This window comes from Mya arenaria, chromosome 14 (genome assembly GCF_026914265.1).
Source record: "Mya arenaria isolate MELC-2E11 chromosome 14, ASM2691426v1".
NCBI classification, from domain to species: Eukaryota; Metazoa; Mollusca; class Bivalvia; order Myida; family Myidae; genus Mya; species Mya arenaria.
Genome location: NC_069135.1, coordinates 22,810,024 through 22,825,596, shown reverse-complemented (window position 1 = coordinate 22,825,596; position 15,573 = coordinate 22,810,024). Strand labels below are relative to the sequence as shown.

At 34.1% G+C, this 15,573-nt stretch overlaps 2 protein-coding genes across 3 annotated transcripts in view; both read left to right on the top strand.

Moving 5' to 3' along the window:
* LOC128216610 (origin recognition complex subunit 5-like) overlaps window positions 1-10,587 on the top strand; it is a 61,431-nt gene extending 50,844 nt beyond the window's left edge. The window contains exons 12-16 of the mRNA XM_052923232.1: window positions 1,347-1,496; window positions 2,980-3,149; window positions 4,655-4,765; window positions 5,402-5,514; window positions 9,826-10,587. Coding sequence (XP_052779192.1) covers window positions 1,347-1,496; window positions 2,980-3,149; window positions 4,655-4,765; window positions 5,402-5,514; window positions 9,826-9,871 — 590 coding nt within the window. The 3' untranslated portion in view covers window positions 9,872-10,587. The remainder of the gene's footprint in view (window positions 1-1,346; window positions 1,497-2,979; window positions 3,150-4,654; window positions 4,766-5,401; window positions 5,515-9,825) is intronic.
* Window positions 10,588-12,087: 1,500 nt separating this feature from the next.
* The window catches only part of LOC128216598 (reelin-like), a 64,931-nt gene continuing 61,445 nt past the window's right edge, over window positions 12,088-15,573 (top strand). For both annotated transcript variants that reach the window (XM_052923213.1, XM_052923212.1), the window contains exons 1-4: window positions 12,088-12,334; window positions 12,697-12,901; window positions 14,531-14,759; window positions 15,304-15,374. In XM_052923213.1, coding sequence (XP_052779173.1) covers window positions 12,326-12,334; window positions 12,697-12,901; window positions 14,531-14,759; window positions 15,304-15,374 — 514 coding nt within the window. In that variant the 5' untranslated portion in view covers window positions 12,088-12,325. The remainder of the gene's footprint in view (window positions 12,335-12,696; window positions 12,902-14,530; window positions 14,760-15,303; window positions 15,375-15,573) is intronic.

Here is a 15,573-nt window from a genome sequence, read left to right as displayed (position 1 = left end):
AGTTTTGTTATGGAATTGTCTGAGACTCCTGAAATTGGGAGCATTGCTATGGAAGTGTCTGAGACTTCTTAAATTGGGAGCATTTTAAGGGAAGGGAAGTCAAAGAGCTTTCAGCTATGGACTTGTCTGAGACTCCTGAAATTGGGAGCATTTTAAGTGTTAGGGAAGTCAATGAACAGTTGATTTCAGCTATGGAATTGTCTGAGTCACCTGAAATTGGGAGCATTTTAAGGGAAGGGAAGTCAATGAACAGTTGATTTCAGCTATGGAATTGTCTGAGACTCCTGAAATTGGGAGCATTTTAAGGGAAGGGAAGTCAATGAACAGTTGATTTCAGCTATGGAAGTGTCCGAGACTCCTGAAATTGGGAGCATTTTAAGGGTAGGGAAGTCAATGAACAGTTGATTTCAGCTATGGAAGTGTCCGAGACTCCTGAAATTGGGAGCATTTTAATGGAAGGGAAGTCAATGAACAGTTGATTACAACTATGGAAGTGTCCGAGACTCCTGAAATTGGGAGCATTTTAAGGGAAGGGAAGTCAATGAACAGTTGATTTCAGCTATGGAAGTGTCCGAGACTCCTGAAATTGGGAGCATTTTAAGGGAAGGGAAGTCAATGAACAGTTGATTTCAGCTATGGAAGTGTCCGAGACTCCTGAAATTGGGAGCATTTTAAGCGAAGGGAAGTCAATGAACAGTTGATTTCAGCTATGGAAGTGTCCGAGACTCCTGAAATTGGGAGCATTTTAAGGGAAGGGAAGTCAATGAACAGTTGATTTCAGCTATGGAAGTGTCCGAGACTCCTGAAATTGGGAGCATTTTAAGGGAAGGGAAGTCAATGAACAGTTGATTTCAGCTATGGAAGTGTCCGAGACTCCTGAAATTGGGAGCATTTTAAGGGAAGGGAAGTCAATGAACAGTTGATTACAGCTATGGAAGTGTCCGAGACTCCTGAAATTGGGAGCATTTTAAGGGAAGGGAAGTCAATGAACAGTTGATTTCAGCTATGGAAGTGTCTGAGACTCCTGAAATTGGGAGTATTTTAAGGGTAGGGTAGACCGTCTAATTTTTAGAACCTTGACTTATTTGTAATGTTAACTGATCAACAGTAACTTATCAGCAAAAGAGCTGTTATAACAGTTACTGTTCATAATTATTTGAAGACATGGCAGAGAATTCTTAATTAAAAAAAACTATAGCATCCTTAATGCTATTAAAGATCTGAAATTGAAAAAAACCTGTTTAAATTTAGTATCAGACAATTCTTGTTTTTAGACACATGAATTAAAAGCTGTCTTCACAATTAAGCTAAAATGAATATGAACTAAATCATATTTCCATTTTCAGCGACCATTGGTGACACAAAAAAGCTATGGAAGCATATTGAACCCCATCTGAAGAAGGCGTTACACACGCTTTATCTGCGGGAGGTTTCCAGCACTCAATGGGAGAGATACCAAGAAGAAATGGAAACATCAGAGAATGTCGCCCTGCAGGGTGGGTAATTGTGTCTTACAATGAATAAATGGTGGGTGAGTGAGTACTGGTGTCTGAAAATATATTGGCCTCATCAGAAAAAGGGTGGGTAATGGTGTTTTATAATGAATTAGCCTTATTGGATAAACAGTGGGTAAAGGTGAATTACAATGAACTAGCCTTATCAGAAAGAGTGGGTAATGTCGAATGGTGTCATATAAGTATGAAATCAGGGATGTAATTTGCCTGCAGATTCACCGATTTCAGTGAGTCAATAATGTTTTTGTTTTATTTAAAAACATTTTTTATTGGTTGAAAAAGTTAACTGGTTGCTTTTTGTTGTTACTTAATTTGATTTCAGTAGGGATGGCAACGAGTACCCGAGTACTCGATCGAACGTCCGAGTACTCGAGTACCAAATCACTACTCGAGTACTCGGAAAAAATTTGTTTAAAAATCACCAAATACATGATTTACAGACAAAAGATCAGATCTGGTTAGTTGCCAATAGGACAATTTACGGTCCCTCTAATCCCCGCTGTGTATACAATCGGCCTCAATCAATTAGTTGACAGTTGTTGTGATAGTTGCAAACTGTCAACAAAGGACCCCTATTTCAAATTAGCACTGATGCCAATTAGCGAAGTTTTGATAGCGGTACTTTCCCCTACACAATTCTATTGTATACCAATTAGAGACCTTTCACCCAACAATGGACGCTAACGAGCGAAAAAGTATCGACCGTTACGAGAATTGATTTCTTAATGGGCGTATTTTAACTAATTTTGCAATGATTATCACAATTGATTGGTTGATATTTTAAATCAAGAATTATAAATATTAATGAGGTAAACAACAATTACACAGTACGAAAAACTATCATTTCAAAAAATAATTTGTAAACAACTAAAAAACTTAACTTCGTATTGAATTTCGTTCACTTTTTTATGTATGCTATTAATTTTCGTTCATTGTAATTCTAATTGTTGTTGCATTCTTGTATAAAATGAAACGAATAAAACAAATTAAAAGCCTGAAACAACATTTGTTTTCTTTCTTTTTATATCATTTTTTGTTAAATTACGTAATGGAAGTTTACTTTAAAGGTGAAAATGATCAATAATATGACCAACGCACAATATACGCCATTAACGATACATGTAAACACAATCTTGTCTTCGCAAACACATATTCAATTTTTCCGAGTAATCGAGTACTCGATCGAACGATCGTCCGAGTACTCGAGTATTAATTTTACTACTCGTTGCCATCCCTAGTTTTTAGTATTGACTCTCCAGTTTTCTTCAAATTTGAAGCCAGTAAAGCACACAAAAGGGCTTCTAAAAAGCCTGTTTTGCTTCTGCAGCAGGATGCTTTGTCCCCTTTAACCTTTTTGGGGGGCCTAAAGTGGCACCAAAACCCTTCACAAAACTGGTTTCAGCCCTTATACTGCCAGGTAAATCACATCCCTGAAAATGTTATAAAACTCCTCACTTTATTTCAGGGATATCACACCGGTCCCACGTAGACCTGCCCTTCTACTCCAAGTATCTTCTCATTGCGGCCTATCTAGCCTCATATAATCCGGCAAAATCAGACAAGAAATTCTTCGCCAAAAATTCCGGCAAAATTAACAAGAGGTTGAAGCTTAACCAGGCAAAGAGGAAGGAAAGGGTATGACAATCTAACCTAGATGAAGTCATTTTGAGCTCTTCTGTGTTTCAAAGAAAAAAGTTAAGGTATTGTGATAGCCTTAGTGACGTCAGCAACATCAATGTCATTGTTGAAATGCATATACTGACTTTGGCCATGTCTCCAAAAGCATTACAGATATTCGAATAAAACATAACTCTACTTTTAATAAATGTTGGGTTAAACCCCTTGTTCATCTAAAAGCAACAATGGACAAGCCTTTGCATTCACCCCACAGCGCCAGGTTTGGGTTTGGCAAACTTCACATGGTGTAAAATTTGTGACACAATTAGATAAAGCCTCTAAAATAGCCAGTGAATGAAATATGTCGCTTGGTTTTCATTTCACAACCTGATTAGCAAAGGAAAAACTCAAATAATAACCCTCGCAAAATTGCATCACATGCAATATTTAGTTTACATTTATTACCTGTTATGTTTAGCATGATTGTAGCAGGGGGCGTTAAGATTACATTAATCATACAGGGATTTTAAACTTCAGGAATAATCAGGAATGACAGTTTTTAACTTAAGACTATTGTACATTTGTAAAGATTGAATATCCATAACAGGATGGTTCTTCATCATGACAACTGACTGTATAGTTTGTTAAAAACACTTATAGTTAACTCGTTACTTAGGTTCAGTCAAAACTGCAGTTGATTATTGATGTCCATATTGAGAGGCAACAAATAAAGTCCAGGTTAAATGAAGTCACCTGACAAACAGAAAGGTCCATGCCAAGGAACAAACCCTGTTTTAAGTCACCTGACAAACAGAAAGGTCCATGCCAAGGAATAAACCCTGTTTTAAGTCACCTGACAAACAAAATGCCAAGGTGTAAATGAGTTAATGCATCAAAAACAGTAGGAAGTACTTTGGAAGACTTTGGAAACACTTTCTAAAGGAGTCTGTTTATATAAAGCCATCACAGACCTTCACCTTTTTGTCAGTTGAAAATTATCAGCTGTAAATACACAACCTGATCATGTTAAATCTGTTTATTTGCTAGTATCCTCAATACTTTGATCATATTTGTTACAGAAGAAAGGCCCCAATAATTTCATTCAGTTGCTTAAACCAGATTACGACCATTTATTGAATCCGATTGTCCATAAGCTGTTGTCTGTCCAGGATAATCATGGGTGGCTTTTCATGAAGACAATTGATTTATACTTTATTTTAAATTTTATACTTTATTTTAAAAACACCTACATTTTACTCCTTTAGATACATAAGCTCTACCAAGCAATACGCTTACTTTAAATCAGCTGATGATCTCACCATCCTCAAAATCTTTGTCATGAACTTATGTATTTCTGACTTTTGGGAAATTTCAGTTTGTGATAAAATGAAATACTTAAAATCATTGTACCATAATATGAAATGCTGAAAGTGATATACTTAAAATCATGGTGCTGATATGAGATACTGATAGTTTTGATCATAATTAAATGTATATCTATAATAATTAGTGTTTTCTTTCAGACAAGCAACCACATGCTAGGCCCGAAACCATTTCCCCTCGACCGCTTGATGGCCATTTTCTACTCCATTGTTGAAGGGAGAGTAGCGCCTACTGCAAATATTTTCATGCAGGTGAGTTGTCTTCCTTGATTAATTCAAAGAGCATGAATAGCCTCCCTTTGTGTATTGGAATTCCTAGATTTCTAAGCCTTTGTTTTTTGGTTAATTTAACACCAAATTTAAATGCATTAATAGGACTTAAAGTTTAAAAGGTTGTTCAAAAATGCCAAAAAAATGATCAATGAGAACAAAACAGACTAAAAAATCTCAATCTCGAGTTTCATTGGAGATCTTAAATTATCGATGATTTTTTTTCAAAGGAATATTTTCCACATACTTTCCTAATTTTGGTTTAGTTTACTCCCAAGTTGTACTGATGACTCGACTTGCAGAAAATGTTAGATTTCTATAAAAAAATAAATCTTGATGAATGAAATAATTAAGGAATATTAGAAGCCCTGCCTAGAAAGATCCAAAAATTGGTCATTTCACCTTCGATTTCCGCCATAACTTTATTTGTATTTTTTTTTTCCAGTCATTTGTTTTACATATAAGTAGTCAGTAAGCAATACCCTTTTAAATGATGCCCAAATTATAAGGAATCACCAAGCATCAAATTTTAACATTACAAACAACAGGACGATAAAACAAAAATCTTATTTGAACATTCGATACCTTTATAATTTTGCAATTTTTTGACAATTTTAGATCACCTCATTGGTCAGTCTCCATTTCCTGGGTCACGCGACTGGAGAGGACCAAATAGAGCAGCCGAAATACAAGTGTCTAGTGTCCCTAGACTTCATCAAGGCCGTTTCTAGGTGGGTGGTTGTGGTTTTTAATATAATGATTTCCGAAAGAAAGAATGTCAAGTTATTGTCATATGTCTTGTATTCTCATTGATGTCATGTACACTTTTTTCATTATGATTCCTCCCATTCTATGCAGGGGAGAGCACGTTATTCTAAGCCAGATGTCTGTCCGTCCCCCTGTCTCTCACACTTTTGTTTGCTCCTTTTCTTCTAACCCCCTTGAAAGTTTTGCATGAAACTTGGGTAAAATGTTGACCTCATCAACACGTCATCCACAATCCACTCCATATATGCCAATATGACAAGTATGGCGGGGGGAGGTGTCTGTTTTTGTCTGTGATGCAAAATCTTCAAATGCGGCAATTCTTTGAAATTTGCGAAACTTGCAAGGTACACATGCACACTATGACAGTAAGCATTTAACATTATCCGTAGTAAGTCCCCTTACTCTTTCTTAGATTTACACCATGATTGAGTGAAAGTATTGGCAGCTGCTATCAGTAGTCTAAATTAACACAAGCCCACTAGCCCTGCACTGGTAAAATACGTTTCGGGCTTGCTCAAATTCTGAATTTTATATAGCAGGGCTTGTTAAAAAATTTGATGCCAAGCAAAAGTATAAGAATTCGGGCTTTTTCATCCAAAAGTCTAATTTCAATGACTGTGCTATTGGCAGGTGCTGTTGTTAAGCTTAATTGATTTTTGAAGAAAAAAGCCATACTATTGAGATTGATAATGAGTGTCCTTTGTTTTTAGCAATGGTATTAAAAATCTTAACCATAGTCTGGTAACCACTAATGATATTCAAATAAAACTTGTGAAATATGTTTTAACATGGCATGAGTGTAAATAAGCTCCATCACTCAATCTAAATTTTTGATGATTTAAATTCATTAAACAAAAGAAGAAATTAAATCAGATTTTTTTTATTATATAAAATTTATGAAGATTTGCTGCTGAAAATGTTGTCATTGACAAAATAAAGTTCACTTTGGGCTGATTGTTCAGAACATTGTTAAATTTCTCAACATGATTATCAAGATTGATGTCACCTTTTAAGCATGAAATATTTGAAAATGTGCTCATATATTTAAATAAATTGAGTACAACTGAAACATTTTTCCTAAATCTTATGAGGAATGCTGATGATCACTAGAGTATCCATTACTCGCTAAGATGGGAAGATTTGAAAGCTAAAAACGATGTTGTTAACAATGCTGTTAACTGAAACAATGCTCTGAAGGATAGGCCCTTTATGTTTCTCCTAACTGTGTTTTCTTATGATATTTGGTTTATTGTGCGCAGAAAGAATATTTCATTAAGCCGTAATTAAAGAATTGTTTGTTTGGTGTTTCTCAACTCACAGTTTCAGGTATTGGTACAGCTAGGACTTTTTTAGCTCTACTGGCCAAGAGCTTATGTCATGGTAGGGTGGTCATCTGTGTGTCCATCCATGTGTCTGTAAACAATTGCTTGTGAATGCAATAAAGTCTTCAGTTTTTATTGTATCTCATTCAAACGTATTCAGTAGTTAGATACCCATGAGAGCTTGGTTCTATTTAAACTGGGCTGATATTCTCATGCATGGCTGGATTTTGACCCTTGAAATGTTCTAGCTTTATCAGGTGTTCTCTAAGGGAGAGCACTTGTATAGAGAGTGTATTATTGTAGTGTTTATCTCCCTTTGCCTTTGTTACAAATTAACAGGATTGCATATGGTTAAGTATATTGCCTATTACTAGTACAGTTATTTGGGGGCCGGGTGGGGGGGGGGGGGGGTGCTGGAATTATAGGCCCCATGAATTTCGGCCCCATTCCCTTCCTGAAAAAGTATATATTTCCAGGTAAAAAAAAAAATCCATTAAGAAAGGATTTTTTTAGGAGCATTGACATTTAGCAATAAAGTGCCATTCATGAAAATGTCGATAGTTTTGTTGAATAAAAGGTTAGAAAACAAGTTTAACATTATATGAATCATTTAAAAATTACTTCCCTTTTTGCCAAATACTATCTTAGTTTTCCCATGTCAAAGAGGCCCGCCACCATTTCATTTAAAAGTGAAAAAGAAACAGTGTAGTGTGTGCCTGCTTTGGTTTAAAAAATATCTAGAATGTCATGCCAGTAGACCATGGACCTTTGCAGGCCTCTTGTTTTCTTTGACTTCCAAACAAGTAAATTTAGCATTTTGAAAAACAACAAAAAGATTACTATCAAAATTGTTCAATTTGGGCTGCGGTTATTTTTGTTGAGAAACGCATAACAAACAATTTATTCATTTTAGGCCGGAACTATTTACAGCAAAGGCTCACACATCATGTTTGACTTTTTTCACATTTTGTATATCAATATCAGTTTGAGAGAAAACAGACTTCAAAGTATTGCGTATGTTGATAAACAAGAATGTTTTTAAGTTTCTTATCTTATTCTTATCATCATGTTAAACGATGTTTAATGAACTTAAAGTGTTTTCCCTGAAACTGATATTCTCTGAGATAAAAGTTTTAATGTTTATCAGTTCCTGACATAGAACTCTAAGAATAAATATTTTGGCTAGAGTTGCTGTTTTCCGCATGAGAAAAAAGATGTTTTATAAACCTTATTTATTTTGAATTTCAAGGATAAAAAAAAACAAATTAAAAGAATGCATTTCAACATGTTATGTAATTTTATTTTAAAAATGTAACAAAAAATAATTGATTAAATGATATTTTATAAAAGGTACATAATTTAGTTATTAATTAATTAGTTATATTAATTAATTAATTATTTACATAGTTATTATTCCTGTAGTTATTGCAGAACATCAAATTTGGTTTCTGAAGTCTTTTTTTTTAATTATTCTATTTATTGTTCCAAATGAAAGCATAAAGACTAGCTTCACCAACATTCAATTTCATTATTAATTAAATATTTGATGCTAAAACTATAATAACCCTTTGCCAAACAGTCCCAAAATGTCTGGAACCAAAGAACATATCAAATAGAAGATCGCTAAAAACTCCTTAAATCTGGAGCCATTTTTCTTGAGAAAATCTTTACAATTTATCTAGGGTGTGGTCATTTTCTGTTATCTTTGACCTCGTTCTAATAATGGTAACTTGGTAACACCCAAAAATCTGGCGTTTTCATTGGTTGCTCATTGGTTTTTGATGTTTGTATTCTGCAAAACTCTGTTTTGTGTGGTTTGTGAAATCAAATACTTCACATCAGACAATTTAAAATGGATTTTGGAGAACTACTATATTATAGAGTTCAGGTGGGCAGAGTTCAGGTGGGCAGGTTAATTATTTGATGTTTCTTAAATAAGACTAGTAAAAGAATGGTCGGTCAACCACAGCCTTCTGGGTATCTGTTAAAGTGACACTCTTATTCAAAATTAATACATACACATGTATAACAAACATATATTTTGACTGATAAACCTTTAACTACTTTCTTAATAATGCATTCATGGAAAATTTTAAATACTGATAACACGATCGTAGCTGAGTATTCAATAGCTGAAAACCAACAAACATTAAATGATTGGTGAATGCTAAAAGATTTACTGTGGTCTTCTATAGTCTCATCAGGTAGAAAAACTGTGTTAATGCTCATTTCTTCCAAATTAAACTTTGTATCCTTCATAAGGACCATTGTTTTCGACATTTATTCATCTTTTTTTGGAATATTAAAACAATAGTATTAATTGTGATAAATCTTATTTGGGAGTAAAAGTGCACCTTTAAAGATTACACAGTCATAGTATTGTATGAACTGTTGGGTGTTATTAATGTTGTTTTGATGGTTTTTCATAAATGTTTTATTTTGTCTGTTTTTCAAGGAAAACAATTTAGGCTTTTGTGATATCCCTGGTGTCATCGTTCTTGTTGGCTGTGATGTGTGAAATATTTAAACTTGTGATAGCCCTGGTGTCATTGTTCTTGTCGGCTGTGTTGAAATATTTAAACTTGGCCATCATCTATAAACTCAAAAGCTTTTCAAGATAATTAAATGAAACTTGGTACACATGTTGCGAGAGACAATTCACATGTCACTAGCAAGGGGCATAACTCTGCTTAAACAAATTATTGAGTTATACTCTTTTTTTAGTTGGAAAACGACAAGAAGAGACGAAAGTTGGCATTATGCCTAATTGGGCTCTTGTTTTTCAATGTTTTTGGTTTAAAAAATGACTTTAATAATTATGTTTGTCATCAATGATTATTCTTGACCAGAATTTGGGAAACATGTTCGGTTAATCATGATAGTAAAGTATTATGGCTAAAATATCTTTATAATTCTTACATTATGAACTTATTTACTCGTTTTTCATTGCAGGACGGTGAATTTTGAAGTGTCAAGATACCTGTATGATTTTGCATGAGACGGACAAGGGACGAACAAAATGTAAAAAGACTGAAAAACTTGGCGTAAAAATCATATTTGTGTTAATAACAATCAGACATTAAAATTCAGTGGAAGTTTTGATGGTACCAACAATTTGACAGAGTGTTGTCATTTGGAATTATAATGTGATTATTGAAGATGTGCTTTATGACAAACTGGGATACTTGTGTTCAAAAAATAATTTTGTTTTTATGACATCCTTGGAATAATTCAAATTATTAGTTGTACCAATATCATGATACTGTAAAAATTGAATGTTTTTGTGCCGAAAATTGCGATACTCTGTGACTTGAAGAGTGAATACAGAATACAGGACTGATATTTAGATAAAGATTCATTGCCTCAAGTGTGGATTTGGGGAAAATGTTGTGAAATCAGGATTATGAGGGTTGATTTACATGCACTGTATTGTTTTAATTCATTGTTTGATTTAGAATATGTGCATGAGAATTTAAAAAACAAAGAAGTTCAAGTTACAGAACTGAAGTATTTTACCTCACTGTTTACATGAGAAATAAGGGAAACTTGTATTTTATGTGATGGACTCAATAACTTTTCTTTCATAAAGTATAGAAAACTAAAGAGTGAACTTGAAAAGCACAGGAACTGTTGTATGCTATATACTATATGCTTGGTTAATACCACCATTATGTGTTCATTGACAATTATTCTTAAATAAATAATCGAACAGGTCATGGTTTTGTTGAAAAGGGGTTTTTCCCGAAAGGTTAACCGAGAAGTGCATGTTTACTTTGCAGAGAGCAAAAACTTTTATAAGCATGACTGTTGAGGTATTGTCATAGCCTTGTTGTCGTTGGCATGGTGTCGTAGCACATAAGGTTTAATTAAGCATTGCCTTACTCTTAAAAAAGAAAAGTTAAAGATATTCAAAACTTGGTAAACATGATACCAGTGACAAAATGCACAATTACAGCAAGGCCCATCACTCTGGTTATAATAATGACTTGAGTTATCCTCTTGTTTGACTGAAACAGATAAATAAAATACAAAGAATAATTATGCGAAAAGCCATTTTTCGCCAAATATCTCTTTGAACCATTGAGGCAATCAGAGTCATTTGCTATATTTTTTACAGTACTTCAACTTGGTCAGGTCAAGGCACATGTATTGAAAACCACTGAAACCGCATCGAAAGTACTTGTCGACTTTGGAGTCAATCAACCCTCTTGAACCAATGAATTTTGGCACTTGACTCTTATGGTAATTGGAACCCTGCATCACAACAGCTCTTGAATAATTGTTCCAAATAGCAATCAACAACATGGCTTTAAGTGAATCGGAAAATTGGTTATAAGTACAAGTCATGTGTCGGAAACGATTTGAAATTTGAGTCAAGTATGCACGTTTTTATGATCCTGCACATGCTTCCGTAAATTCGCACGAACTTGTGCAGTGCCAATGACCTGAAGCAACTTGATTTATTTATGTCGGTGCTGACATGTTAAAGGGCCACAATAAAAGTTAGTGCAAAAAAAATAATTAAATTTTAATTTCAATGCATTATTATTTTATCTCATTTGGCTTATTTTAATGATAAAAAAATGAAACCAAAAAAAACCCTAATTAGGGTACTAAAAATATTGCGATATTTTTGCACTTTTTACTGGGGAATTGAAACTACTAAAAAATGTAAGCAGATCTTCTTCCTTAATTATTGACAATCTTTTTGAAGTGTTAATTACATGTACTAGGCCAAATTTTGAATTGCTTGTACTGGTTTTCAAATGAGACAATCGGGTAAATGAAGTGATGCTGCTGTGAGTGGGAATAAAACGACAGATTTTATGATTTTTCCAATTTACTTTTTAGTATTAAATATGTGTTTTTGTAAATTTTCACTGATGAATATCTCGAATTAACCTACATTTCAAAGTATGAAACCCACTTTTCTTCGAATTTGAGAAATTGCGTACAGAAACAGAAATATTTTATCTTGACTTTCACCAGCATCGAGATTTTCTGAAATTTCATAATCAAAAACATGTTTTGAATTTTACAAGAAATTTGTTATCCTGTTTTGTTTAAAAGCTTAGAGACTTTTTTTGAAAGATGTCTGTATATCTGGAGTATTTCAAGATAAGGCTAAAAAGCGAGAAAGAACCACAGAGTGACCCTGTTTTGACGTCATTTTAGACATCTATGTTGAAATATATAATCTTTAATCACTGTGGTTTTTCTACCATATGGCAACATTTGGCCAACAAAATAGTTCCATTTAATGTTTTACTCATTATCATAAGGGTAAAAACATAGGATCATTGAACTATTGAGTGGAACTGTTAATATCTTTGTTAACAATAACATTGTTCTTGGTAAAAAGTGTTACTTAAGCATTGTGTTTAATATATTTTTTGTTTGATGGAAATATGTAATTGCATTGTGTTTAACTATTTTTTCAAGGAGAACAACCATGTTTAAGGTAATTAAATAATGTTTTGTTTTTTCTTACATTTAAATCAGCATTATAATAGTTTAATCAAAATCAGTTAGTGTATAAAATGACATAAAAGTGTGTGAATATTAAAGTCTGATACCCATGATAGGTAGGTAATTTTTAACTAGTTTAAAAAACGCAAAAGCTCATTAAACATATTTATACTTGCTTGGAGTTTCTGGAGAAATATATCTTTTGAGTATACAATGATCTCATTCTTTTGAAAAAAAAGATAGTGTTATGATTTGGAACAAAAAAAATAAATATATATTTTGAACATATTTTTGTGTTGAGCATTGAACATCATTTTCAGTACATGAAAATATTTTCTTTTTTGTTATTTCCAGGTAATTCTGTATCTCTTGTTTTACTTTGGCCCTGTGACCTTTTCACCAGTGAAGGGTCAAGGTCAGCCTCCTGTGTCACCTTTCTTCTTCCTGTGCAATTACCATGGCAATGGTCAGGAAATCGGAGGCCAGACGGGGGAAGTGAAATTGAGTGTGTCAATTGACGGCAATCCGGATAATTATATTCCTGGGCGACTGTATCAAGGTCAGAGTTCTTGTCAGTTTTTAGGAGAAAAATTGTTGATTATACAAATGTCATAGCCATGTTGTTAATGTTTTATTATTGGTCTTTCTTCAGTGTGTAAAAACCTTAAGAGTTGGTTGTAACTTAAATTAATGACATTTTAGAGATATAAACATGAAACTTGGCACTCATGTTCACAATGCTAATTTGCAGCAGTGTAGCAAGTTCCATAACTCTGGGTGACATATTTGCTGAGTTATGCCCATTGATTTGATATAAAAAAACATGTTAGTATCCGCTTTGATGCTGTTGTAGAATGTTTAAGGGTTTTGGGGCTGTTTTGTTGAAGCAACTTTGGTTGAACTTACCACTGATAATGCCACTGATCAAAGCTGATTTTGATATAAGCTAACACAAATGTAAATCAGGCCATTTGTCTCACTTACAAATTCATATAAATACACTTATTGAAAAGGGGGTTTACTGCTTTGCACATGCACAGCTTGTCCAATTAATAACTAGAGTACACTTCGGCCCTAGGTCCTCAAACGTAGTAGGGAGGTAGTCATGACCAGCAGATGACCCCTATTGATTTTGAGGTCAAAGGTCATTGTGACCTTGAACACAAAAGGCATGTCCATTGATAACTAAAGAATGCTTGGTCCTATGGTCCTCAAACCTGGTAGGAGATTGGTCATGACCAGCAGATGACCCGTAGGAGGTTGGTTGTGACCAGCAGATGACCCCTATTGCTTTTGAGGTCAAAGGTCATTGAGACCTTGAACACAAAAACCTTGTTCCATTGATAACTAGAATATGCTTGGTCCTATGGTCCTCAAACCTGTTAGGGAGGTTGGTCTTGACCAACAGATGACCCCTTTTAATGTTGCAGTCAGTTGGTAAAAGGTATAGTCATGGTGACTTTGAACACAAATACCTTGTTTGATTGTTAATAAACGTATGCTTGGTCCTACAGTCCTCAAACTTGGTAGGGAGGTTGGTCATGACCAGTAGACGACCCCTATTGAATTTGAAGTCAGTAGATCACGGTCACTGTTATGGTGACCTTAGACGAAAAAAGCTTGTTTGATTAAATTTGATACATTTAATGCAAAATACTTAATTGGCTGCCATTAGGTGAGCATAGATGTTTAACAAAGATATCTTGTGCTCTTATATGTATATCCATCCAGTAATGCCAAGTTAGCAGTATTTGTCACTTGACTGTGACAGATAATAAACATGCATAAAAATATTCGAGTTTTTTTTTTTTTTTACGAAGATGCTTTATGAATATAGCATGTGTTATTGGAAAAAAATCTGTATGGATTTTTACTACATTAGTCTTAAATAGACTAATTATTTTAATATTACAAGGAGTGGTTCATTAACAAAGTCAAGATAGTAATCATCATTAAATTTCTTATTAATAGATGGCTTTCATATCTCATATAAAACAACATCTGGTAAAGATTTTATTACATTTTAATAAATAAATATCAAATAAGTAATTTTCATATACGAAAAAAGTCATTGCACTGAATGTCTTTTACTTGTAAAACTTTTGCATTTTATAACTTGCCTAAATACAAAAAAACTTGCGTATAAACTGAATTATCAAGAAATAATATTATTTGCATTCATTTTCAGTGGCTGTAAGATCCAGCCTAAACTTTGATGGCTTCATTCTCACTGGCCTCTACACAATATCCAGCCCAGCCCTGCAGCAAATGCAGGCCCTGGCAATTCAAGGAGGACAACCAGTGGGTCAGAATCTCATGTGCTCCATAGTTCACACCCATATATCCCCTGACCCAGTTCATGAGTTTAGATTCATGTGGATTGCACCACCGTCAGGAACTGGCTGTGTCAGCTTTCTGTAAGTTTATATGTATTGCCTTATTGGTGTTTAGTGTTTATTGTTTTCTCATGCTCCAAAGTTCACAGCCATATATTCCTTGACCCAGTTCATGAGTTTAGATTCAGGTGGATTGCAACACCATCAGGAACTGGCTGTGTCAGCTATCCTTAAGTTGTTATGTATTGCACTGTTGGTGTTAAGTGTTAATTGTTTTCAAATGTTCCATAGCTCACAGCCATATATACGCTGAACCAAAGCACAAGTTCAGATGCAATGTTTTAATGTTTATCTTTGGGCAATTCCAGTTAAACATATAATCCACAGATGGAAGGCAATTATTTTAATGGGTTGGTGTCTTTTTGCTAGTTTGGATCCCAAAAATGTAAATTTGCTTTTGTAGGGGGTTTGCATAATTTAAAAGTGCCTTCCTCCTAGGGGTTATATGTTTAAATGGAATAGCCCTTAGTCTTAAATTTGTTTATGTCATTTAAAATGAAGAAACACATATTAAACTTTATTTCAATGTTATGCTTGAAAGTAAGTTTTAAGACACCTATTTCAGCGCTACTGCCATGCTGGGACAACAACTCTTGTTTAAAGATACCACAGTTCTCCAGCTTTGTGAGGAAGGAGGTATGTCCAAGTACTCTTATCTACCATATATGCCATATCCCCATCTGGAACAATAGTCCTCTGGATTTTTACTCCGGTCCTCAGTGGGTAGTGAATATCGCCCAATATTAACAAATAAAACAAAAAGAATAACAGTATTGACAATTGATTCTTTAAACCAATTGTTACTGAACACTTAAATTGGACTGAACACTTTAAT